The sequence below is a fragment of the Daldinia childiae genome (assembly GCF_008694065.1).
Source record: "Daldinia childiae strain JS-1345 chromosome Unknown Scaffold3, whole genome shotgun sequence".
NCBI classification, from domain to species: Eukaryota; Fungi; Ascomycota; class Sordariomycetes; order Xylariales; family Hypoxylaceae; genus Daldinia; species Daldinia childiae.
This window is the reverse complement of record NW_022984644.1, coordinates 5,886,116-5,911,088: the sequence shown is the minus strand read 5'-3', so window position 1 is coordinate 5,911,088 and position 24,973 is coordinate 5,886,116. Positions and strand designations below refer to the sequence as shown.

Sequence of the window (24,973 nt, the reverse complement as noted above, 5' to 3'; positions counted from 1 at the left end):
CCGTATTAAAGCCTACCTATGTAGTACCTAAGCTGCTCGTTTAGTTATTTGCATATCATGTAAATTAGGTATAATAATTGGCATATAAGATTAGCTTTGTACCTGACTTGCTACTGGACCAAACACCCAAGGCTGTGCATGCATGCGACTAGGAAAGGCCTATCTGCACCTGCTATATATTAAGATATCTTTGGTTTCACCCCATTTCCGCGACTTTAATTGGTGTTAGTAGGGTCATATAAAATATTATATGTACTAAGCGTTTGGGGTTATGGTGTTTAGTTCTGCCAGCTGAAAGAGACTACGCGATAGATATCTAGACATTAATCATATCAAACCTTTACATATATAGTTTTGTGTGAGGTTGGTTGGTTGGGATTTGGTTATCTAAATATCAATATTGATGTATTAGGGTCGATATTCTGAAGAGCATCTTGCCTAGCTATAGGTGAAGCTCGTATGAATTCGTATCACCGATGATTGTTCATCGATTACCCTGGCTGTGAATAGGACAATACTCTTGTATTATCACAAGATATTGGTACAGATGATCATCGTTGCATATCCTTCCTCGTCCCTCACGAGTCAACATCCATCTGTTCTCCCTCTGCAGACTCTAGCTCTTGCACGCTGACGTATTTTCCGATCTCATCTTTGGTGATAATCTTTTCGTTAAGTACTGCTGTGGTACCGCGCTTGAATTTGTAGTTCTTCAGTTTCTGGCTACGCTCGTTCGGCTTGACGAAGCCACGATGTAAGGTGGTCTTGTCTGCGGTAATGACGGCCAAGTCAACGTTCGATCCGGAACCAAGATCGTTGAAGATACCGGCTTGAATGGCTTGTGAACAGAGCTGCATGGCATCCTCCTTGGTGCTGTTCGGCTTCCACTGAGATTCGAAAACGGACATAGCTGCCAGCGATCCAGAACCCATGGTCACATAAGGAAGCTTATCCGTGCTACCGTGGGCATGAACAGTGAACAAGTGAGTTCCTGTGGGGTCAACACCGGCAACTACTAGATACGCTCCGATGTGACCTTGGTATCGGAAGAGGTGCTGCTTGAGGAGGGTCATGCAAGTAACGACGCGGGGTTTCCGACCGGTCGAAAGAGAGTGCAATTCGAGTTGAGAAGAGATAAGAGCGGTGGTGAACTCTGTATCAGCGGCGGTACCGGCACCAGCGCACCAAATTTGGGGTGAGATGTAATGTAGCTTCTCGCAGTTCTTGTCAGCGACGATGGGACCGCTGGTAGCTCGAGTATCAGCTGCGATCTGTTTGTTGCCAGCCTTGCATTAGTGTCATCATTATTAACGGGGAGCTGGTCGTGATATTAAAAAATGACTGACCACAACGCCTCCATCGAATATACACCCGACGATCGTAGTACCCGTACTGGTCGCCTTTGGCAGCGGGACACCTCGGGCGTGAAGAGCCGCATTGCGATTGTAGTTTGAGAAGTCGAAACCAGGCATGCTGGCTTGTTTTGTGGCGGTACTCTTTTTTTTTCTCTTCAGGATAGGTTGAGGTATAGAACTTGGATGCGATCTGGTGTCCAGCGCTTAAGTGTTGGTATCGTAAAAAGTATATCAACTGGTGGTAGTTGGAATCTTGAATTTAGATCCAAGTACGAAGTAGCACGAAGGTAGAATGCCGTTATTTGCTGCGAATTGGGTACAATAAGGCGGATGACGACCAGGACCTAGCTGCCTGCATTGGTCCTTGCCTTCAATGCTCTTCTAGCTATTACAGTGCACGCGTTCTGCCTGCCTAAAAATACTGTACGTAAAATAATGTATTTAACTACTTTAAATATACATTATAAAACAAAGAATAGTGGAGAGCTTTTCAAGTACATAGTAAGTATGGGGTACTTTGGTGGGCATAGTAACCAATCCTAAGCTCCGATGCGGTAGCAGGGGTAACGCGAACGTCTGTAGGTAGGTACGTTCCTATGTAGACATGCAGGTGGTAATTTACCTGTTAGGCGCATCTCGTCTTAGAATTTTGAGCTCGACTTTCTCTCATGCCAACTGTAAAATACATTTCATTGTTATTATCTTTTTTAGACCACTGTCACATGTCCTCCTCTATGGAGACAGGCCTGTTTGCCTGAAAGATACCTTTACACTCGAAAGTGTTCTAATAAGGCGAATACCGAATAACTAGCTTGATCCGCAAGCTTTGTTCTCTAAACCAACTGAAGATTCTGATACGAGCAACTCTGTCTACTGTTATGATAGCTAGTATTCCATGAATACCTTCTCGTAAAATTAGTATCCCAATTTGCCATAGCAATGGCATTCAGCTTTGGAAACGTGGGACAGACAGTTGGGGATGCCGCCCAAGGGCCACCGGAACCTATTCAGACCGAAGCCCTCGGATTCCTGTCGTTGTCTGGTGATGCTAAGCTACGTTTAACGTCGCAGTGGTCTCCGCCCCCCTCTAATAATGCTTCCCTTCTCAGCATTGCGTCGCGACAAGGTCTTGTTGCCGCTGCCGGTCCTGATGGTGTCGTGCTGGCCACCACGGAAGCCGTTCGAAAAGCATTCGATAGCCCTAAAGATGGCGATGATGATATCCGAGCTTTCGAGCCTCCATTCACGTTACCATTACCTATTCGAATATGTCAATTGGCTTTTACGACTGACGGAACCTATCTGATATTGTCAGCCGAGGAGCGTGGAGGTTTAGCGGTATATGAGACCCAAGCCCTGCAGCAAGGCTCGACTGAGACCGCTTTCGAAATACCCACGAATGGCGAGTCACTTAGGGCTTTGGTACCGAACCCTAGCCTGGAGAAGAGCGAACTATGCGCCATTGTGACGAACGAAGGCAAACTTTTGATGGCGAACATGAAGGAGCGTGGTTTTGTATCACAACCCACCGGACAGGTTCTGAGGAACCAAGTTAGCTGTGTCGCTTGGAGTAATAAGGGAAAGCAGTTGGTGGCTGGCCTTGGTGATGGTACTATACAGCAAATGACACCCAATGGTGAAGTCAAGGCGGATATTCCTAGGCCACCGGATTTGGATGCAAATTACTTTGGTAGGTCCCTTGTTTACATTCGATAACTTTCTAAACTAATAGCCACCTAGTTTCGTCTTTGGTTTGGCTCGAGAACGATCTTTTCCTAGCATTCCATGTGCTTGCCTCAGAAGAGTCTCCCCAGACTAGATGCCATCTGATCACAAGACAAGGGGATAATTTCCAATTCCAAAAGCTCAGCGACCCGGTAGAGCCCTTTGGCAGCAACCGGACTCCCCATCATACTCTTGTGCGGTTGAAGGACTTCCCACCAAATCTTCAGGACCTCCTTATTTGCTCCTCGACAGCTAGAGAAGATATTGGTCTTTTTACGCGTTCGAAGACGCCGCTAGCTCCAGGTGCCCCGTCGAATATCTTCACCACCACAGAGTTAGCCGATGATTCTAAGCGGGCCACTTTACCAATGGGCGAAGGTATGGAGACCCCGGCAGTAATTGGTACAGCTCTCGATTTGTCTAGTCGGGAGAAGGTTTATAAACCTATACCTACTGATGAGATAGATCAATCGCCTGGTCCATTACCAGGTTATTGGGCTTTGAATGCTGAAGGTGTACTTTCTGTTTGGTGGGTTGTATATTCCGAATCCATTAGGGGCGGGACTACATATCCGGGGATTATAGCTGTAGAAGGCAATACGGCGGGCTCTACCGAAACGACAACCCCCAAACCCGTTCAACCAAACCCATTCGGGGCCTCAAATCCTCCTGCTTTTGGAGCCCCGTCAGCAGCAGCTGGGACGGCGTTTGGTAGCACCTCAACATTGGGCTCAAAGAGTTCGCCCTGGGGGGCTCAGCCTTCCTCTGGTGATGCTAGTAAGATTGCATTTGGATCGAATACTTTTGGCGCCGGTACTGCTCCCGCGGCGCCGAAGTTCGGTACACCTGCATTTGGCACACCAAGTTTTGGTACTAGTCCCGCACCGGCATTTGGGCAATCTACCGGGCTCGGTACAAGATCTTCGCCTTGGGCTTCAGGGTCTGCTTCAACTGGCACGCCTGCTTTCGGTCAATCGGGCTTTGCTAGCATCGCTAATAACTCTAATAATGCGGGCGGAGCTATGGGATCGTTCGCAGGCTCAAACTCCAGTGCCGCGGATTCAAGTAGTGGGTTTGCTAGTTTTGCAAACAAGGGCGGCTTTGCTTCCATTATAACTAATAATACTTCTAGCGGACCGAGTATATTCGCATCTACGAAGCCGGATGCGCCTGATATCTCTATGGACACAGATACTAGCTCCGTATTCCGGGCTCCAAGCTCTAAGCAGAGTACGGGGACTGGAAATGTTTTTGGGTCGCAGCCGTTTAAATTGACGTCTAGTTTTCAACGTGATCCGAATGCAGGAGAAAATGATACTGACGAAAAGACACCGAAGACGGAGAAGCTGTTGTTCGGCTCGGGCTTCGCAGCTACAATAGACGAATCAGCAAAGCCTGTAGCCACGGGTCCATTCGCGACCGGGACAGGGAATCCCTTTTCGAAGCCAGCACCATCATCGAATGCGGAGTCAACTACGCCAACATCGACGCCCGCGCCATCCAAATTCATATCCCCCACCTCGTCGGCGCCGCAAGGCAAAGGAATCTTCGGATTTCAACCGAAAACTCCTAGCGGCCTTAGCACCGTTTTCGGTTCTTCTGTCTCTCAGACACCAACATCTGAAACTCCTCAAGTGAAAACGGAGCCAGAAACTCCTAAGCCCCTTAAAGGTATTCTAGACGCACCTCTTCCTCCAGAGTCTACTAGCAAAGATGCTTACTCATTAGGCGACTCGACATCATCTGCCACTTCAGAAGTCAAAGATACGCCTCCCAGGGCCGAAGGTGCACCTTTACCCCCTGACTTTGCCGACTCAACTCCTAAGCAGGCGGACCAGGAGGCCTCACGCAAAGCATTACCTGTTGCTAACGACAGTGCACCTCTACCACCTGATCCTGTCTATAATAAGAAGGCCTACGACGCTCCTCTACCCCCGTTGCCTGTGACTGTTACTGAGGCCAAACCTGTCGATGACTCGCCCCTACCACCGGATCCTGTAAAGCAGCCGAAAGCTTACGAAACTAAGTTACCAGCACTTCCCATTGCTAAGCCAGTATCTGAAGTTATTGGGCCTGGATTCAAGTTTCCAACAAACCCTCCTCCTGTTCCGTCGGATAGTGAGGATGATGACCTATCTGAAGAGGAGGAAGAGGAGGAGGAAGGCACTGAGGCTGTTAGTGAAGGTAGTGGCGTCGATGTCGCTAAAGATCTCAGCCCTTCTAGTACGGGTAATAACAAGACCCCTGGGTTTACACCCCAAAGCTCTTTTGATGGTTTGGCAGGAAGCTTCACTACTATATCCCGCCCAGATCAAGACCGGCGAAACGTCTTTGGCGAATTGAGCCGGAACGCTCCAATTTTCCCCCAACCAAACCCAGTTAGCCCCCGCTCACCAAGCCCAGTGCGAGGCTCAGTACCGACGAGAATGCTCGGCAGGGACCAGTCGCGATCGTTTAGTGCACCTGGTATGGCATCTCAAATTCTTGGTGCATCTAGACGACAGCAATCCCAGCTCGGTCCCTCGGTTCCCAACGCCGCCTATCTTGAAGATATGATCGAGAAGCAACGGAAAGCAAAGGCGAAGAAGGATGCCGAGGAAAAGCAGTTGCTTCTTGACGAAGAGGATGATGTTGTCCAAAACCTGCTGAAAGCAGAACTCAAGCCAACGTTGGAGCTTGACGAATTCATTGCACACCCAGGTGCAGTGCCACCAGCAGGTGATAGTGTGCCTTCGCAAGTCGAGGCTGTATATCGAGACATCAACTCAATGATTGATACACTTGGTCTTAACGCACGATCTCTCGCGAGCTTCATTAAGGGGCACAGAGAGCTCTATGCTAAGGAGTATACGAGACATGACTTGGCTATCCTAGATGACTGGACCCTAAACGGACTTGAGAGCTTAGCTCACATTATTGACCATGATCTAACCAATGCCCTCGAGGAAGCGAGAGTGAGGGACGTAGCGGGAAAGCTCGTAGAATGCGAAGATATCCAACGTGAGCTTACTCGCGATCGTAACAAGCAGGCGGACCTCAAGAAAATTATTAGCTCGCATGTTGATCCAGAACAAACTATTGCAAATCGTAGTTTACCTCTTAGTGCCGAACAGGCAGCACAACAGAGTGATTTACGACGAGAGTATGCAAAGTTTGCAAAGGTATTAACGGAAGCAGAGGAAAACCTAACCCTGCTCAAGGCTAAGATCGTTTCTGCCAACAGCGCTAATGGGAAGGGTGGTCCAACACCGACTATCGAAGCGGTTGTGCGCACCATTACTAAGCTGACCACCATGGTCGAGAAACGTAGCGGCGATATCGACGTCCTCGAGAATCAGATGCGAAAGCTGGGTGTCAGTTCGCACGGCCCAAACAGTCGCGAGGGCTCGCCCTTCGCCACGCCAAACGCTAAGAGACTATCCACGTCAGTATTCTCTCCAGAACGCTCAATGCGGGAGAGCACACCGCAACGTGGCAGTGTGTTCCGTCACTCGGTATCAGGGAGTATCGGCGGAGGCATGTTTAACACACCGCCACGCAAGAAACTGAGCGGCTTTGGGGACGTAGAGAAGAAGGCTGTGAAGGAAAAACGGGAGCGTAGGACGGCTGTACTCGGAAAACTTAGGGGTAGCCTCCAGAAAAAGGGGGCGGGTGTCTGGGCTGTGGATGATATTGAATAGGAATCACATATCGGCAGGTAGTAGCTACGGTCACGATCAATGATAAGAATAAGTTACGAGATCGGGGCTTTATATGTTCGAATTTGTAGGAGGTAGTATTGGATGCAGAAATGTTTTATTACAACAAATATGTATTTCTAAGGTACAATGAAGTTGCCTAAGCACCACACATATTTTCTCTAGTTGCAAGGTCAATTAATTGTAAGCTTATGCTAGTCAAGAAGTAGTTTCTAAGTATCCTAGGTTTTCTAGCTAGGTTAGGTATAGGCCCGACAGTACCACACCGCACCACACTCGCCATGTCATCTCATCGTTCGACAAATGCCATTTTTCGGGCTGGGTATAATACAGACACATGCACGGTAGCCAGCCCACGTTACTCCTCCTGACACGAGGGCCACAGCCGGAAGCGCTCCCCCCAACAACCAAACAAGAGTAATAGTAGTAGTTAATAGAAAACCCAAACACGAGCATTTACACGAAGCCTGCAACTCCACCACTAACGGCCTCCAACCTCGCAACGAGTTTCTTGACATTAGTCCATTCTTCGCTCCTCACCGCCTCCTTCCCACCCAGATCGGGCCCAACTTCAAACACACTGACAACAGCATCAATACCACCAGTCGCCAGCTTCTTACCCTCACTAGTTTCCCAAGCAATCTTATTCAGACTCTTGCTGAGTAATTGCCGTCCGTCCTTCCGAGGCGTAGGACTAATCTTAGCGACTGGGATCTCTGTCTCGACAGTAATATCCCAGAGTTCCAGGGAGCCTGCACCATCGACGAGGGCGAAGACGCCGGGGCGCACAGGGGACCAGGCGGCGTCGTAAACGACGTCCTCACGCACGAAGTCTAGGAGCGGGGGCACGGCGGTCCCGGCGCTCTCGACGATGGTGCTTGTTGCGGCGGGGGCGCGGACTTTCCAGAGCTTGACGGACCAGTCGAGGGAGGAAGAGAGGACCAGGTCACCTAGGTCTACGGGACCGCGGGCTGGGTGGAAATCGACGCTCATGACGGGGGCTGCGTGACCCTTGTAGGAAACGCGAGAGTCAACACCTGCCTTGGCGCCGGCACGGTCGTACCGGTGGCATGGGTAGATAGGGCCTTCTTCCGAGCCCACGAGGAAGTATGTTGGGTCTGCTTGAGGGAAAGCCATTGTGGTTGGTGCGAGATCTTCAAACTTGTTGGGAGGTGGTGTTGTGAGGGTAAGTGATTCTTGCGGCTGGGAAAGCATATCAACGCTCCATACGCAGAAAGCGCCATCAGTAGAAACTGAAATGACATTGTTCGCATTTTGTGTACCAACAATATCGACGGAATAGACCGGGTGCGTATGGCCCGAACCTGTCAACGGTGTTTTTTGTACAGGGGCAGATTTAGACCGGGTATCCCATAGGAGTACCTGCCCGGAATATGTACCGCCTATGATTAAGTTGGGGTGGAAAGGAGAGAATTTTGCCGTGAGAATATCAGACTGGGCATGGAAGAGGAATTCAGGTCGGTCGTGGAGATGTTGATTCCATACTTGTACAACGCCATCAGGGTCGTGGGGAGCGGACGGATTTTTGGTGTAAGATGCCAGCAGCAGCTCGGGGAACTTTGGTGAGAAGTCAATGCTGCTAATCATACGCTTCTTGGACCACCGCTCATCGTAAAATTGCACAACTTCCTTAACTCTCCGGCGTCCCTTTCCGCCAGTGTTACCCGCCTGCTCATCCTCGTCCTCAATGTCGTGGGCTTGAAGTGAATAATCTGTCAATATATCATACTCATTGCTGATATCAAGCGCTCGCTCGATGACTTTCGTTGAACGTTCCACAAAATCAACAAAGTCATCAGATGCTACGACGGCTGCTAGCTCCTCGTTATTTAATGCCCTAGCCGGGAAATTCGAAGTGACAACAGAATTGACCTGTAAGGGTCCATCGGTAATCAACTCTCGAGCGGCCTTCAGTTCTTCCTCAATTTCTAATCGTAAATTCTGACGCAATTCCTCTTCTCTGTCGCGTTTCCATCTGCTCAGCCGCTTGTTGGGAGTGGACGTGACAGGAAGGTCCTCATCCTCAAGATCTGAAAAGGCTCGAGGCCTGGTGACCGAGGGCGTCCAGTCGTCTGTAGTTTGGACGCCTTTGCTGTAGGAGAAAATCTCTTTAACGGGAGATGGCGGGCACTCGAATACGGTTTGGAGGGGTACCGTTGTTAAGACCTGCGGCTGGGTTGAGGCAGGATGGCCGTTCACCTGGGAAGCATATTCCGAATGTGAGTGTTCACCGCTCAGGTCGTCGGCACTGAGGACGCTATTGGGTCGACTTCCTCGTAGACCGGGGGATGCCACACCCGTCGTAGAAGAGGCAGGTCGACTTTCGCCTACTAGACTGTTAATCAAGGACTCGATGACCTTGCGATTGTCGCGACCCGGAGTGGGGGAGATGAGCTATGATGCGAGTTAGTAGGAAGAGATAAATGTATAATAACTAGGATGAACTAACATCGCTAGGTCCGTTGCCTGTGCCAGGTCTAGCAATAGAGGCTGCCTGGCTAGCTCTTAATTCTCGTTGTCTCTTGAGTTCGGCGAGTTTCGCCTTCTTTGCCAGAATCTCATCTCGTCGTTGTTGCATCTTGTACTCCACCGAGACCCATGCCGGGTGCGGTCTCTGGGTTATAGGGGGTAACGGATCTAGATAAACCTAGGTGGTCGAGGATTTGTCGGTTTATTGTATTACGTATTATGTACGAGAGAGTTGAATGGTGTATTGTATATCTTCAGTGGTCTATTAAACGGAGCGCAACGGTTTCGCGTAGTGGGTGTTTAAGTTTAAGGGGATCGCAACGGTTACTGAAATTCTAACGGGCGCTACGTCTACCTTAATCAGCTGTACCTTAATGACGGGAATGCGCGTTTCTTTGTCGGGATATCGCGACACCGGTAGTATCCGTGCGCCCACCTAATTTGCAATTTGCATGTGTACCTAACCTCTCTACACTATAGTTAGCTAGGTTAGGTATGTAGGTAGTAGCTACAGCCTGCAGAGGTCTCAAAAATTAATGTTACTTGGGCAGTTACCTACAGTTCTACCTTTCTATTGGTTCATATTAATCTTAATGTATTTGTTCAGCCCCCACTTATTTAGCTCGGCTCGTACCACCACATGTATCGACAATTCCCTAGCAGCTGGTGGCTTTGCTGGTTTGTAAAAAATAAGTATGCGAAATTTCCCGACGCCGTCCAGACTTCCGTAACAAGCCTCTCTCACCATTCTACCTCCCACCTCGAACCGCAACCCTCGACAATTCCTCCCCTCGTGGAACAGGGCCAATTGGCATCCCATCGCCGTCCCTTGCACCGCTGATTGATCGCTCGTTCCGTCTCTCATCACATACCGGCCCAATGTCTACCACTTCGGGAGTCAACGTACGTATGCCGCTGGCTTTCCCGTATGTCCGAGATGTACCACGAGGCCATAACTGACAGCGTTCTATATAGGTGCTCCGGTACTCGGCTCTTGCCCTAGGTGTTTTCTACGGTTTCACGCACCAGAGAAGTATCAACGCAACGCAAAGGGTCGCCGCGGCGAAGAAAGAGTACGAACACAAGCAGCAGTTAATAGAGAAAGCGAGGGCCGAATATGCGAGGTCCAAAAACCCAGCTCTTGCGGCGTCTGAGAAGAGTCCCTGTACGTTTTTCCATGGTTGCATGCGAGTCGAATAAAATGTTAACGGTATTATTAGTGAACCAAGACCCGATGGACCCCAACTTCGACCTGGAAGCCTACTTCAACGCCCTTGCGGCACAAAATCCGTAGGGATGTAATAATACTGATACCAGGCCCGGTGCGCGTGGAAATGCAATAGAGACTAGGGGCAGAGACGGGAGGGAGGGCTGGAGGGAAACTCGGTGCGGTCGAGGCTGGATCGAAGCTGCTTCCTCTACCGACGACTTTGCAGGCTCTGTGTATGATTGCGATACGGTTCCAAAAAAAACCACCTCATAGATTTCCTCAGGTTTCACGCTGTACATGTGTACAATACCAAAACTTATGCTAACCTAGACCCATTTGGCATTGGGAGGGCCGGATCTTGCATGACGTTTATGGTACGGCCCTTGGCGGCTGGATTCAATTTCTTTGAGTGAATTTTATACTATTTACTATCACCTCCCAGTCTTACATGTTGCGTCCAGTACAGTAGACAGATGAAGATGAGGGGTTTGCTTAAACGGGTTCTACAAACACCTTAGCCCATTTACATGTATATGAAATTTATATGAAAAGCCTTTAGTACCTAAATGCTGAGGCAATATTCATTCAGCAGGTGGATAACATTCTGATAGATGGACACTCTCAATTATCCATATACATAGTTAAGTATTGACCTAGGATATAAAAGACAAAGCCCTTAGATGATATAATGTATATCTAAAATATTTAACAAGATTTAAGACAAGAGTCGTGCGAATACTTTATATACATGTACCTACATGATGTACATATGTATGTAGCACCATGCGCATACCCGATGATGTATTTGGTACTTTCACTCCCACACACATAAAAAAAAATTGATTACATAATTACATGTAGATTGAATTTGGACCCCTGCAGACGTGGAGCTCTTTCTGCAACTACGACGCGCGGATCGATTTTGTGAAAGCTCCAGCTGTCCTCTCATCACTTCCGCCGTTTATCCATTTGAGGCCGAGAGCGAACTACGAATTTCACTTCCCAATTCAACACATACCACATCTTTCACATCTTTCTCAAATGTTGACACCGTCTACCACCTAGTTGCATTGTCCCGAGGCAGCACTCACCCACAATGGCTGTCGCAACTGGCACCAGCTCTACGCCTGTCGACTTACTCATCAGCGTGGGCAAGAACCAGAACACCAAAACCTTGTTAAGGGTTATTATTCTCTGCTTCATTGCCGGCGCTGCAGTCGCAAGTCGACTATTCTCAGTTATTCGTATGATTCTCTCTTCTCCCTCCATTTTATCGAATCTACTCGCTAACCGTTGTTCTTATAGGATTCGAGAGTATTATCCATGAGTGTTAGTTATACTTCCATTACATACCTATAATAGCAATATATACCACTTAGGCATCCCCCTCTAACTTGACTGCTATATATAGTCGACCCGTGGTTCAACTTCCGAGCAACCAAGTACCTCGTTGCCAATGGATTCTACGACTTCTGGGATTGGTTCGACGACCGAACATGGCATCCTCTTGGGCGAGTTACCGGAGGTACCCTCTATCCTGGTTTGATGGTCACAAGTGGCGTTATTTACCATCTCCTCCGAGCTTTGGCCGTTCCCGTTGACATCAGAAATATCTGTGTGCTTCTTGCGCCAGCATTCTCCGGTCTTACTGCGTTCGCTTCCTACCTCCTTACCAATGAGATGACCACCTCCCCATCTGCTGGTCTTCTTGCTGCAGCTTTCATGGGTATTGCCCCAGGTTACATCTCGAGATCTGTGGCTGGTTCCTACGATAACGAGGCTATTGCCATCTTCCTTCTTGTATTCACCTTTTATCTCTGGATTAAGGCATTGAAGTTGGGTTCCGTATTATGGGGGGCCCTCTGCGCTCTCTTTTACGGTTACATGGTAGCCTCGTGGGGCGGATATGCCTTTATCACATGCCTAGTGCCTCTGCACGCTTTCGTGCTCGTATGCATGGGCAGATTTAGCATGCGCCTCTACGTCTCATATACCACATGGTATGCTCTTGGTACTCTAGCTAGCATGCAGATTCCGTTCGTCGGTTTCCTGCCGGTCCGTACTAGCGAACATATGCCGGCTCTAGGCATCTTCGGATTCCTCCAACTTGTCGCTTTCCTCGAGTATGTTCGGTCAGCCATCCCAAGCCGTCAATTCCAAACGTTCCTTTATGTCGGTTTAGGCGGTGTCTTCGGCATTTCAGTTCTCGGTCTGGTTGGTCTCACGACCCTTGGATACATTGCGCCCTGGTCTGGTCGATTTTATTCTCTATGGGATACAGGATACGCCAAGATCCATATTCCAATTATCGCGTCTGTGTCCGAGCATCAGCCAACTGCCTGGCCAGCCTTCTTTTTCGACCTGAACTTCTTGATCTGGCTTTTCCCAGCTGGTGTCTATCTGTGCTTCCAGAGATTGGAAGATGAGCATGTCTTCATCATTGTGTATGCCTTGTTTGGCAGTTATTTCGCCGGTGTCATGGTGCGATTGATGCTCACTCTTACCCCTGTTGTATGTGTGGCCGCTGCTATTGCGGTTTCCCAAGTCCTTGACACGTACTTGGTCGCCAGATCACCGATACCTGTAGACATCAAGGAGGATGAGAACGCCGATCCGAAGAAGGCATCAAAGCACGGAGTACTCCGTACCACATCACAACCCATAGTAGGCATCTACAATTTTTTGTCGAAAGGCTTCATAGCTGGATGTATGACATTATACCTACTCCTCTTCGTACAACATTGTACTTGGGTAACTTCAAACGCTTATTCGTCACCATCTGTTGTCCTGGCAAGCAGGATGCCAGATGGAAGTCAGCATATCATCGATGACTACCGTGAAGCTTATCAATGGCTTCGACAAAACACCAAAGAGGACGCCAAGATCATGTCCTGGTGGGATTATGGTTATCAAATTGGTGGCATGGCTGACCGACCCACCTTGGTTGACAACAATACGTGGAACAACACCCATATCGCTACTGTCGGTAAAGCCATGAGCTCGCGAGAGGAAGTAAGCTACCCGATCATGCGCCAGCACGAAGTTGACTATGTCCTTGTCGTTTTCGGTGGTCTCCTCGGCTATTCTGGTGACGATATCAACAAGTTCTTGTGGATGGTGAGGATTGCCGAAGGTATCTGGCCTGACGAAGTCAAGGAGCGCGATTTCTTCACTGCTCGGGGCGAGTACAGGGTTGACGACCAGGCTTCGGAGACCATGAAGAACAGCTTAATGTAAGATTTCTCCCCAGTTGTGCCCCGGTCAAGAGACGCCTCTTACTAACAATTCTTCAAATCAAGGTACAAGATGTCGTACTACAACTACGGCTCCCTCTTCCCACCCGGACAGGCCCAAGACCGTGTCCGAGGTGCTCGACTTCCCGACAAGGGTCCAGTCCTCAACACACTAGAAGAAGCTTACACTAGCGAAAACTGGATTATTAGAATCTATAAGGTAAAGGATCTTGATAATGTAGGCCGAGATCATGCGGCTGCTGCTTCCTTTGAGAGGGGCCACAAAAAGAAGAAGGCAACTAAGAAGCGGGGACCTAGAGTTCTGAGAGTTGACTAATGAAATGGAATTACGAGATGAGGATACGAAGTGTTGATCGGTTAGGAGGGAAAGAGGAAAAGATAAAGTGATAGGTAGGTAGCCTATCCTTGGTCATATTCATACACTTGCCGGTAAAGCTGGGAATGCAGCCATAGAAGGCTTGGCCACTGTACAGGTACTGAACGTGAGGCAGGAAAAAAAACGTATATTCCCAAGTTATCTGAACCTGTGTCATGTCTTGTAAGATGTGAATACGGGTACCAAGTAAAATAAAATAAATGATGGCTTAATGAGAATGTCCCCCTCCCCCCAAAGTTATAGGACATCTAAAATCCAAAATACAGTACATATAGAGAGAATACGAGCGAATTGCGGCATATATAAATACACATTGAGAAGACGATTAAGTAAAAATACAACAAAAACTGGTGCTGTGCAATGTGTTAGTTGGGGTGTATTAGAAATGAAGTGGGTTCGATTTCGCCAACAAAATATGCTATAGATATAATGTTATATTACAAATGAAATGTTATCGCCCGCTTGGCACAGCGGTAATGCGCCTCACTAGTACTGTTCAAGTGCTACTAAGGAAGTTATGAGGAGATGACTGGTTCGACTCCAGTAGTGGGCAACTCTTTTTTTATGCTTTTGTTAATTATCTTTGCTTTTGAATCTTTCCTGGGGGAGGGTTGTTTTTTTTTCCTTTTTTCTTTTATTATTATTATAAATACATATCATCGGGATTACGGGATTATCATCATGTTTTTTTACGTTAATTACCAAGGCTAGATTAGATGTATAGTACAGCCAGACTAGAATTCTGGATTGTGATTTTTAAAAAGTCAGACATTATTATTCGATTCTCCTTAATCGGAGAGATACTCTCTTGATTATGAGATATCAATTGAATTAACTATCTCTTTTCTTACGTGCAAAAGCGCATCGAACTCAACAGTAGTGACAGTGACGACATACATACAATTCGGTTCAAAAAACAACAACGTATCTAACTAACTAACTGTGCTAGTTATCTGCAAACTGAAACTTAATTTCCATGCTTCTTACAAGCGTCATTAGGGGTACAAGTACAATTTTCTACATCCTTCAAACGAAGAGCAAAAGCGAGCTCTAATAGTTGCAAAAAGTGTCGTTCTGTCTGTCCAATTCCTTCGTTCCAACTCATAAGACCGCCTAGGTCCATCCAACGTAACATAAATACGTATATGTAGGTGCGTGTATGAGTGGTCAAGTCAGGTGCTGTTAACAGGCCACGATGATCTTACGATCAAATCTTCGTCTTTGCCAGCATAGGCATAATATCCGAACAGAATAAGTGTTGTGGCCATCAATTAATTGTTGATGTGCAAGTGTGCGAGTGTAAACAGGATAACAGTGGGTTGATTAGTTTTACAACAGTGGCAATAAAGTCCAAAGTTTCTTTCAGTGTCGCGACGAGAGGTGATTATGCCATCCTCCGCTGGTAGTAGATTGGTTGTAGTCAAACATGCTGGGCGGCATATTCTCCGTTGAGTGTCCCGTATGGCCAGCCATGGAGGATGCTGGGTCCGGGGGCATCGGGTCGAATGAGCTGCCAGATTCTCTCTCATCGAAGTGATACATTGTATTCTTCTGTTGCTTCCTTGAAGCCTCATGTCGGCCGGATCGATCAGGTCGTTGCCAGATATCGTGGTACGACGGTGGCATCCAGGTGCGGTTACGATCTCCATTCTCCTGCTTGAAGGTTCCTACGCACATAGTTAGTTATCCATTTAGTTTATGGAGAGCCAAGATCATTTTGCCATGAACTTACGAAATGTTCTTGTCGACCCATTTCGGTCGACATCCTCTCCCGTTTCCGAAGTCTCAGCTAGTTGGTAAGTAACGGTTGAAGTATCAGCAGTGGCACCGTTCTTCTCTTCATTGGAACGAAAAGACTCTACAGAGATCTCAGTGCGAGTCACAAATGTGGGAACGAAAAAGGAGGATGTACGAGATTCACCCCAGTTACCACCTGCCAAGTCGTCAAAGAGCTTACCGGCGGATGCCAGTTCTTCCTCGGCCAAGTTTCGTGCGCTATTTTCGGCCCAGTCCTCATCTTCCTCACCCCTTCCCCAGTAGTCGTCCGTGAAAACCGGGATAGAGGCCGCGTTACCATACGGTAAGTCCGTCGAAGTTGGTGTCGACGGCCATGTGGGAGTATCCGGGGTGTCCGACTCGGCTTCCGCTGTATGGCCTATATGTCCTTGAAATTCTTGACGTACTTCAGGTTTGTCTTGATAGCGACCAATTTGTTCGTGACTAGAATATCCGTGCCAACGAAATCCTAGACTTCCGTCGGGTTGCTCAAAGTCGGGCATTGCGCCCATGTTCGGTCGCTCTCGGCTATGGCTGTAAATCTTAGGTCCTCTATTGTGAACAGGCTTGTTTTCTTTAGCCGAATCATAACCCTCGCGGGCTGGCCACTTATCACGAGGATTATCGCTTTCAAGGTTAGAGTAGTTTTTCTTGAACTCCTGGACTTCCTTGAAAAAGCTGAGACGCTCGAAATCGTCATTTATATTCTTATACATTTTGTCATGGGCCTCACCCTCTAGAGAAGCAGCTTCCGATAATGTGGGAATGCCCACTGCGGAAACCTTAGGAGTCGTCTCAGAAACTGCTTTGGGAACATTCTGCCGTGGAACTCTGGTACGCCTCTTTGGTGAGGCAGTAGCTTGAGATGAGACCTCAATACTACTGCCATAGACTCTGCCGGAGCCTTCATGTTGACCAAGTCCTGAGCTCGTCTCTGCTGTTCCCTTTAGTTCGCTATTGGCTGTCATGTTGGAGCTCTTAGCACGAGCAGCATTCTTCAAAGTAGATCTGCCATCCTCGCCCGAGGGACTCACTTGACGATCCCGAGACGTCTTAAGCTTAGAAGTAGATATATTGATATTGACCTTGTGTCGGGGTTCTTTATGAGATGATACCGCGCGCTTGTTTCGATGGTGATATTCCTTAGGGCCTGGGATAGGAATAGGTGGTGAGATGCTGAAATCCGACTCTTCTCCTGAGGATACTGACAAGGGCAGCTCCGTATAATCCGCTCGAGTGGCTCTTTGGGATGAGATCATCGGTGCTAAATTAAGGCGTGCTGGTCTTCTCTTCAGCTTACGGCTACGCCAGGTCTTTGCATCCATTGGCTTATCCTCGCGGATCGTGTCAGCCGTCTCGTAGCCAGTATGGCGTAGAGATTCACGGGTATTCTATAGGCTAGCATCAGCATTACAATCTCTTTTAGGGTAAATTTCTCGACTTACGTTGCTCATAAGAGCGTCATCTGTAGTATCGTTGTCCTTGAGAGCATGGTGCAGACATTTACGGCAATAGTCTCGGGTCGGTATTTCGCCTCTCTTCAACGGATGTGCTCGTTGATATCCCCTAGACCGCTTCTTCCCGCAAGCTCCGCAAATATGGACATGCTGTATATACTTGCTAATTTCTTCTATTGCTATTGCTCCCTTTTCTTTCTTGCCTTCGTCAATTTTTGTTCCTTGTGCTTGAGATTTCATAGTTGCACTATAATGCTCCTCGAACTCCTTAGCTTCGCTAGGGATGAACCTTGCAGTGCTGCTTGAGGCTGCTTTGCTGCTCTCGTCAGGTGATAAATTTGCCGGGGGTGTTGTTGGTGAAAGCGGGAAAGCAGGAAAGGGGATCTGCATGGATCCGTAGACTGGGAAAGTAGATGACTTAGGTTCTGGATACAAAGCAGTATACTGATGAGGTTGAAAGTACGAATTCACTGCTGTAGACTGAGGAGCCATGTATACCGGGGGTTGTACATGTTGAGTGGTTGGTGCCACATCAGGAGACTGTCTCTGCCTGTGTCTCTGTCCCAGACTTCGAAGGCCACCGTAGTCAGGGAGTTGGGTATTGATATATACTCGAGGGTTAGTAGGTAGATCAGCCGAAGGACCTTGCATGGGCTCCACGGTCAGTGTGCCGTTGCCACTGGGTTTCATGTTCCAAAATGAAGTCGGTGATAACGGAGAAACAGGTGTATGTGGTGAAGACCACATAGGGATTTGCTGTGTTGGAAGACTGGAGTTCGTAGGCATCTGGTTCGGATCTCTTGTTCCGGACACTTTGTCATGGTATGTGTTACCATTACGCGGGCTCTCTTCGACACGATAGATACGTTCAGGAGTAGAAAATGAAGCAGATCGAAGACTACTTTTACGCACTGTCCCAGCTGGAGAGGCTCCATATCCGCGAGCTTGGTTGTTGTTATTGAATGAAGTTTGTGGCGTGTGAGGTTGGCTTGAAGTTGAAGGTGAAGCAAATCCCGAACCTTGAGAGTAGAAGCTCCTGTGGCGACGAGCCCGTTTCTCTACATCTGCGCGAGATGAGTTACCCATGTTTTGGCCAAGAAGATCGAATCCAAAGTCCTCTGGCAGCCTGTCATGCTTCTTGCGAGCCAACGCAGGCCTTCCGCCCTTAGTCTTAGTGATATAGATGCTATTGGATCCAGACAGGTAGATCTCATCATCAACGTCGTTGTATCCTTGTTGCGATCCTAAAATCTCTGATTGAGAGCTACTGCCCCTATTGTCGTGTCAGTAAGAGTTTTGTGATAGATGTGGTGTGAAGAAGCAGTATGTTAGAATGGATTTGAACGCGAAAGCTTGGTATTAATAACATTTATGCGCACTAGGTTAAGATGATGGACTGATATTGTCCATTTCAAATGATGCCTTGATAATTTCTAAGACTTTTGGGTTTGAGATAATCCAGAGATCGTCTATTGGAATTACCTAGGCGCGGTCCTGTTTAGAGTAGAAAATAACAAATACTTACCTAGAAGGATGTTGCCCTACCGGCGAAAACATCTTGATCGAGGCCATAGACGCAGGTAACATTAAAGCCCAATCGGCATATTATTAGTACGAATCCATCTAAGCAGACGGCGATGTGCGAAACGATGTGCGAAAAAAGGTTGGCAAGTATGTCGCAATCGGGTAAAGGGTACGATAGCCGTCAAATAGACATGTTGTGGCGTGTGGATGTTGTTGTTGTGTGTGTGTAAAGGTAACAAAATAACGGTGCGGATCGAGGCAACAAGGTTGAAGATAAAAGCTGGAGTTTTACTGCCGTTACCTATTTAACTTTAAGTTTCCTCGGCAACAAAGGCAATTAAATGATCCACCTTAGGCGGACAAATACGATCAACTCTGCATCACCTTAAGTTTATTTCATTATCGCTACTTCTACTTCTTTTAGGGCAGCTACATACAAGGGCACCTGTGCTTATCGACACCGTCTCTCCTTCGCCGCTACTTTGTAACTTGGACGTGTCAGTTTCCGGATGAAAACGCGTAGGTGTACTTACCTTAGGTACCTACATGTATCCTTTATACGTGTAGGTACTTAATATATAAGTAAGCTCAGACTGCACAGCTTTAGTCAACTGGAAGCTATTAAGAACTTTCCTAATAAATAATTGTTATTATTAAAATATTCGTCGAGCAGCATCCCCCAAATGGAGGGACTTGGACCATGTAGATATACCTAATTTAACACATATCATCCTTCTAGGAGTCCCACGCTGTATAAACTCTTTATGAGCTCCCCAAGGTATATAAAGTATGCGTGTACATGTCCCTCTATGTCCTTTCCCGCCATCATATACCCATACGGATCATACCTACAAGGATGATGACACTATAAATACTCTCCCATTTCCAGATTAGGGGGGCCCTTCCTATTGGAGGTGCATTAACCTGGCACTATAGTTTTAGCTAGAACATCTATAAGTGCGGAGAACGGCATCGGGATATAGCTTCTTGTATCTGACATATTCAACTATGTCGAGACCGTATATTCCTTCATTAACGAGATGCCGCAGAGAATTCCAAGAGCGCCGGGGTGGGTAAACGCTAGTTATATCCACTGCTCTGTATATACGATGATGGTATAGTATGCAGTGCTTGAGGCATCGCTCTCACCGTTGAGGGAGTTGAGCTAGCTGGTGAAGACATGCGAGAAGCACGCGAAGCAAGGATCCTCACCGCGTCAACACGCTTATTTTCGAAAATCCGGCTGCGTTCTACTTCTTCGTCCATGCTTTGCATCCTCATTTCCTGATCGCGCTGTGCCTCAGCCTTGATTCTATCATAGTGAAGCGTAGTCACAGCTTTAGGCCAGAGACGATCAAGCTTGCGGGCCTGAGCCTCAGGAACACAGGCCGGAAGCTCATTTGCCGGTCTAAGACCCGATGACCCTCCCCAGTAGCATTCGAATGTAACTTTTGCCTGACTGTGAATATTGTCGGATCCCCAGAAGACTATAGTGTCTCCGTGGTACAGCTTCATCCAGTATTTACAAGCGGCCGTGCTATCCTTTGGCTCATTGGCCTGTAAAGGATAGTTATTGATTCGTATCCCATTCGTCGCCTTAGTTGATATATAAAAAGCGAATGAATCTGGTTCAGGCGAAGCTCGCATCGTGCGGTTATTCGTTGGGCGAGCCGGATCCCATGGACGGAAATCGCCCAAAGAAGCAGCATAACCGTCTCTCCATAATATTATTCTGAATGCATTCTTAGGAACCTTAGACTCAACGACTGGCTCGTAAACAACCGTGTTGTTAGGATCCCGTCCCCACGACATCACGGGGTCGTTTAGACGGATTGATATTCCTGACACTAATGATCCTTCGGTCGAATAAAATGCTGCGACCGCCTGCGGTAGCTCGGGGGCTTGCGTTGGTGGTGTGGTTTGAGTTTCTGGTGGTAGCGTATCTGGAATCGACTCAGAATCATCATCGACGAGAGTCGAAGCCTTGTGGGGCATGGGCGAGCCATGCATCTCATCAGCAAACCGGTTATCTCGCTTAAGTAGAGCTGGTCGTAATACCAGAACCCTTCCTCCATCCTTGGGAGGGTTTCGGTTGTGCGTGGGTGGGAAGTGCCTCATTGCGAGGTCCCAAAGGCGCGATTTCCTCGGCCCAAACTCTTCATTCCTCTTCTGAGCAGCGAGCTCGAATGCGTTGAACTGGAGATGAGTCATTTCAGGATAGTCTAAATGCCACGTGTGCTTATTTGAACTATCCCAAAATGTTGTCTTAGGTAGTGGATAGTCAATTTGGCGACCCGACTCGTTCTTCACAACCTGGGGAACGCAAGCGAGCAAGCGGAGCTCATCCTCTTCAGTCTCGGAAGTATCAATATCACCTAAAGATTTGAGTCTCTTGAATGATGGCTTTATCCAAGTCTCGCCCGCTTCATATTCGTCGCTAGTATCGTATGCGGGCTTTCTTTTACTTGTGGTCAAGTCGGCAGTTCTGGACCGGAGGTTTAGGTCACCATTGGCAAGCGACTTCACGTTCAAGTTTCCAAGAATCGACGAGGCACCACCAAGGCTTTGGGAATGTGCACCTAGTATAATACTCTCTGAATTACTCCTCAGAGGGTCTCTGCTAGGTGACAGGACATCGTTACTTATGCGACCTTTTTGCCTCGGAGTAGAAAGATTCTCGGATTCCTCGAAACTATCGAGAATCTCGGTCTCAAGCGCATCGGGTTCTCTAAAATTCGTGTCTGAGACTGGGAGGTTCAGATGATCCTCTCCGATGGCACCAGAACTACCCAATACCGAATTATTTACTTCCCCAAACAGTCGATTTGGGCGGTGTTGCCCAAATGTATAATTTTCTTTTTCGGATTCGTATTCTACAGAGAAATCAGGCTCTGGTTCCCTGAAGGCATCGTCGGTAAACTGTGCCGTTTGCCTGTCGTCGAGACTAAGCTGCGAGGCCGCCTGTCCCAAGTCCTTATCGTCGGAGACCACGCTGACAGAGCTAGTTTCCCCTACAATCCATGGATGATTTTGTAGTTCCAGAACAGTCGCCCTGGTTTCTGGCCTTACATGTATCATCCTTAGTAGAAAGTGAATACCATTGCTGGTTATACCGGCCCGTGATAAGGGTGTGATGTTAAGCGGTATCTTAATGATATGGTCGAGAAGTTCCGTGTATGTGACCCCGTTCTTAACAGGAAAAGGTGGACTGCCGGTGAGAGCATAGAATAAAACACCCCCGAGAGACCATATGTCTACCGCGTGATCGTATCTCTCCCTGTCAACCTGTCTCTGATTATTTCTCTGGGTTCGTCTACCATTATCATCATAAGATGAATACTCGCTGTACACTTCAGGAGCGCAGTACAGAAGTGTTCCACAGAACGTCTTAAGGAAAGTCTGTTCGGTATCGATCATTTTCGACAAGCCAAAATCCGTTAATTTGACTACGAGTGGATTCGTCGAGTGTATTAAAATATTGTCAGGCTTCACGTCGCGATGAGTAATCTTATTTTCATGGAGATACCCAAGTGCATCAAGCAGCTGTTCGGCCATAATTTTAACGTAAGGCTCTGCTATCGGGCCATGCTCCAGGATATACTTTCCCAGGTCACCACCTGGAACAAATTCCATAATGATGAAGAACTGGTGCGCATCCCAATCGAAATGCTCGATATATTGGACAATATTTTCCTTAATTTCGGGTTAGATGAATTGGAGAAACCAAGATAGGATGAAAAGAGGCTACTTACGTGGTGAACCTTTTGCATAATCTTCATCTCATTTTCGACTTTCTGATCTAGAACGCCATTCTTCATAAACTTGCGCTTGTCTAGCTCTTTCGCCGCATATGGCGAGCCGTCATATTTCGAAGTAACCTTGTGGACGGTAGCGAAAGCCCCCTTCCCGATGACACCAACGCGCGCGTACTTCTCACCACCACGCCACTCACGGGGTAGGCGCGGATGGCTTTGCGTAGTCTCCCAAGGCTCATCTTTAGTGCCGGTCCTATTCCTCGGAGGTGGGAAAAGGTTAACCTATTCAGAATTAGTATCAATGTATGTAATACCATTCACTATTTGGGGATGCTGTCTTACATGGCCACTCGGTCCGGGGCCTATAGTCCTGTTGGCATCATCATCCTGCCCCTGAGCTCTCCGTAGATAGGCACCGAGTTTCCTTCTATAAGCTACATCATGGTCGCCATCGCGACGGGGAATGCGCACGAGAAAGAGAAGATCCTTCGAAGTGTCATGCATGACGATCTTGATGGTAGATCCACTCTCCAGAGTCCTCTTAGTCGGGTTGGTTTGGCTTGGCTTCTGTGGATCAGCCCGCTTTCGAAGCAATTTGCCATCTACGACAGTGCCATTTGTTGATTGGTCTTCTAACATGACGGTGCCATACTTATTAGCAAATATGCGAAAATGAATATTGCTAAGCCTTCTGCTCGGGTCATAGTCAAAGCAAAGGTCACACCGCGCTCGGTTGCGACCGAAGGTAAATCCTAGACGCGGATCCTTGAGAACTGACGACAGTTTGATTACGAGGGCATGGTCGCCAATCCCTCGAGTTCGTCCAAAGTCCTGAGCATCGTCTTCTAGGTATAGGTCTGAGTCTATGGCATCAGCGGTGTACCTTCCAGCAGTGTGGTGGGCGTATTCGGACGAGGACGCGATCCTCTGAACCTCGCGGCTGGCGCTGTCGGAATTAGGATAGAGTAAACATATTATATCGGATATGTCCTCATCTGAGAAGCCCGAGTTCTGCTTCCCAAATCTCCTAGGATCTAAGGCATTCTGAGTAGCTATAAATGAAGGAGTTAGAGACTATCGCTAATGGTATGTAGCTATAGGATAATGTAGAAACTGACCTGGTTGGGTGGCCTGCGAGTCGTCATTTGGGTCCATTGGGAATATTGAGAATGCGCAGGTGCTGGCCCTCAAGAATTGTTGTTCACACCGACTGCGCGAAACACAGTTCAGGCAGCCGGTTCGCAATTATTACGTTGAAACACCCAGCCCGAATAACTTGCTCGAAAGCCTTTGTATATAACAGGTCGTGGTCATTCAGAGGGAACTCGATTGCATTTTAGGCGACGAGATTAAATAGGTATTTTTATGGTTGCGCCGTCGGTAGTTATAGATTGCGAGCAAACTGTGAATCAAAACATTCAACTGTGAACGTTTTACATACAAGTCTAACTCGTTTTAATATGTACACATGGAGATTTGGATGAGTATGACAAATTGGTTGTAATGGCAACGTTAGCGCTGGTCAGATGAGATGTAAAACAGAAAAACAGAACCTCGAGGAAAGGGTTTGAGGTAATAGGTATCACAGGGACTCGTTAGAAAGATTTAAGATAAAAGGTTAAAAGTGCACGACAGCCTCAGGCGGATGCACGCGGTAGGTAGCATTAAGTGCGGCTGCCCACTCCAACCAGAAGAAGCAGAAGGCAACCCACCTTGAATCCACCTAGCACCCAGTGCCACTTACTTAGGTATGTACCTTAAGAATTTACCCCACAGGAGATTATGTACTATTCTTCTTCTGGAATAGGTTGTGCAGCCAATCGTTTGTAAAAGTCGGGTAGGCCCGCCAGCGACATCTACTATCTACTATCTACTATCTACTATCTACCACTTACCACCTACGCGTCACATTAAAAGTTGATGTAGATGTTGAAGTTTTGTATAATACGCGTATAATATTTCTATCCGTTCCCTCATTTTTATATTGACGCTATCTAACACCCTGGACTACCTACCTAGGTACCTAAAGCAAACACTTAGATTAGAATTCAACATCATAGGTACCTACATTCCATGGGACTATCGAAGCCATACGTCACCCGGTGACATCAATCCAGCTGACTTGATGAGGCACAGTTAACAAACCCCTGTTCAGGGCATAGATGATTAAATAATGATATGCTTATTAGTCAAATCGACAAACGTACTCGAAACCGAACATGGCGTCGGAATCCGTTTTATGCAAGTATTACTATATATGTATAATTTTTTTTCCGATCTCCTGTATATGCCCATTATAGGTCAATGTTCAAACCATGCATGCTTCTGTCTCAAGATAAATCCCGTTTCCCTA

General features: G+C 47.5%; 6 protein-coding genes across 6 annotated transcripts; 3 read left to right on the top strand and 3 right to left on the bottom strand.

Moving 5' to 3' along the window:
* Window positions 1-578: 578 nt before the first annotated feature.
* GL218_04319 (putative proteasome subunit beta type-2) lies at window positions 579-1,472 on the bottom strand (the record flags this gene model as incomplete). Its single annotated transcript, XM_033580915.1, has 2 exons — window positions 579-1,286; window positions 1,347-1,472. 2 exons carry the CDS (start codon window positions 1,470-1,472, stop codon window positions 579-581), a joined length of 834 nt encoding a protein of 277 aa, XP_033436145.1.
* An 822-nt stretch (window positions 1,473-2,294) lies between these two features.
* GL218_04318 (uncharacterized protein) lies at window positions 2,295-6,760 on the top strand (the record flags this gene model as incomplete). Its single annotated transcript, XM_033580914.1, has 2 exons — window positions 2,295-3,045; window positions 3,096-6,760. The coding sequence occupies 2 exons, from the start codon at window positions 2,295-2,297 to the stop codon at window positions 6,758-6,760; spliced, it is 4,416 nt and encodes a 1,471-aa protein (XP_033436144.1).
* A 474-nt stretch (window positions 6,761-7,234) lies between these two features.
* On the bottom strand, window positions 7,235-9,377 carry GL218_04317 (Cytoplasmic dynein 1 intermediate chain 2; the record flags this gene model as incomplete). Its single annotated transcript, XM_033580913.1, has 2 exons — window positions 7,235-9,193; window positions 9,249-9,377. 2 exons carry the CDS (start codon window positions 9,375-9,377, stop codon window positions 7,235-7,237), a joined length of 2,088 nt encoding a protein of 695 aa, XP_033436139.1.
* Window positions 9,378-10,147: 770 nt separating this feature from the next.
* GL218_04316 (putative mitochondrial f0 subunit e protein) lies at window positions 10,148-10,562 on the top strand (the record flags this gene model as incomplete). Its single annotated transcript, XM_033580912.1, has 3 exons — window positions 10,148-10,171; window positions 10,244-10,433; window positions 10,489-10,562. 3 exons carry the CDS (start codon window positions 10,148-10,150, stop codon window positions 10,560-10,562), a joined length of 288 nt encoding a protein of 95 aa, XP_033436656.1.
* A 1,012-nt stretch (window positions 10,563-11,574) lies between these two features.
* On the top strand, window positions 11,575-14,048 carry GL218_04315 (Dolichyl-diphosphooligosaccharide-protein glycosyltransferase subunit stt3; the record flags this gene model as incomplete). The annotated part of the gene is made up of 4 exons (XM_033580911.1): window positions 11,575-11,722; window positions 11,784-11,807; window positions 11,890-13,711; window positions 13,778-14,048. The coding sequence occupies 4 exons, from the start codon at window positions 11,575-11,577 to the stop codon at window positions 14,046-14,048; spliced, it is 2,265 nt and encodes a 754-aa protein (XP_033436138.1).
* Window positions 14,049-15,470: 1,422 nt separating this feature from the next.
* Window positions 15,471-23,775, bottom strand: GL218_04314 (Serine/threonine-protein kinase RAD53; the record flags this gene model as incomplete). The annotated part of the gene is made up of 7 exons (XM_033580910.1): window positions 15,471-15,775; window positions 15,841-17,275; window positions 17,330-18,614; window positions 19,974-22,558; window positions 22,618-22,902; window positions 22,963-23,672; window positions 23,739-23,775. 7 exons carry the CDS (start codon window positions 23,773-23,775, stop codon window positions 15,471-15,473), a joined length of 6,642 nt encoding a protein of 2,213 aa, XP_033436137.1.
* Between the last annotated feature and the right edge of the window lie 1,198 nt (window positions 23,776-24,973).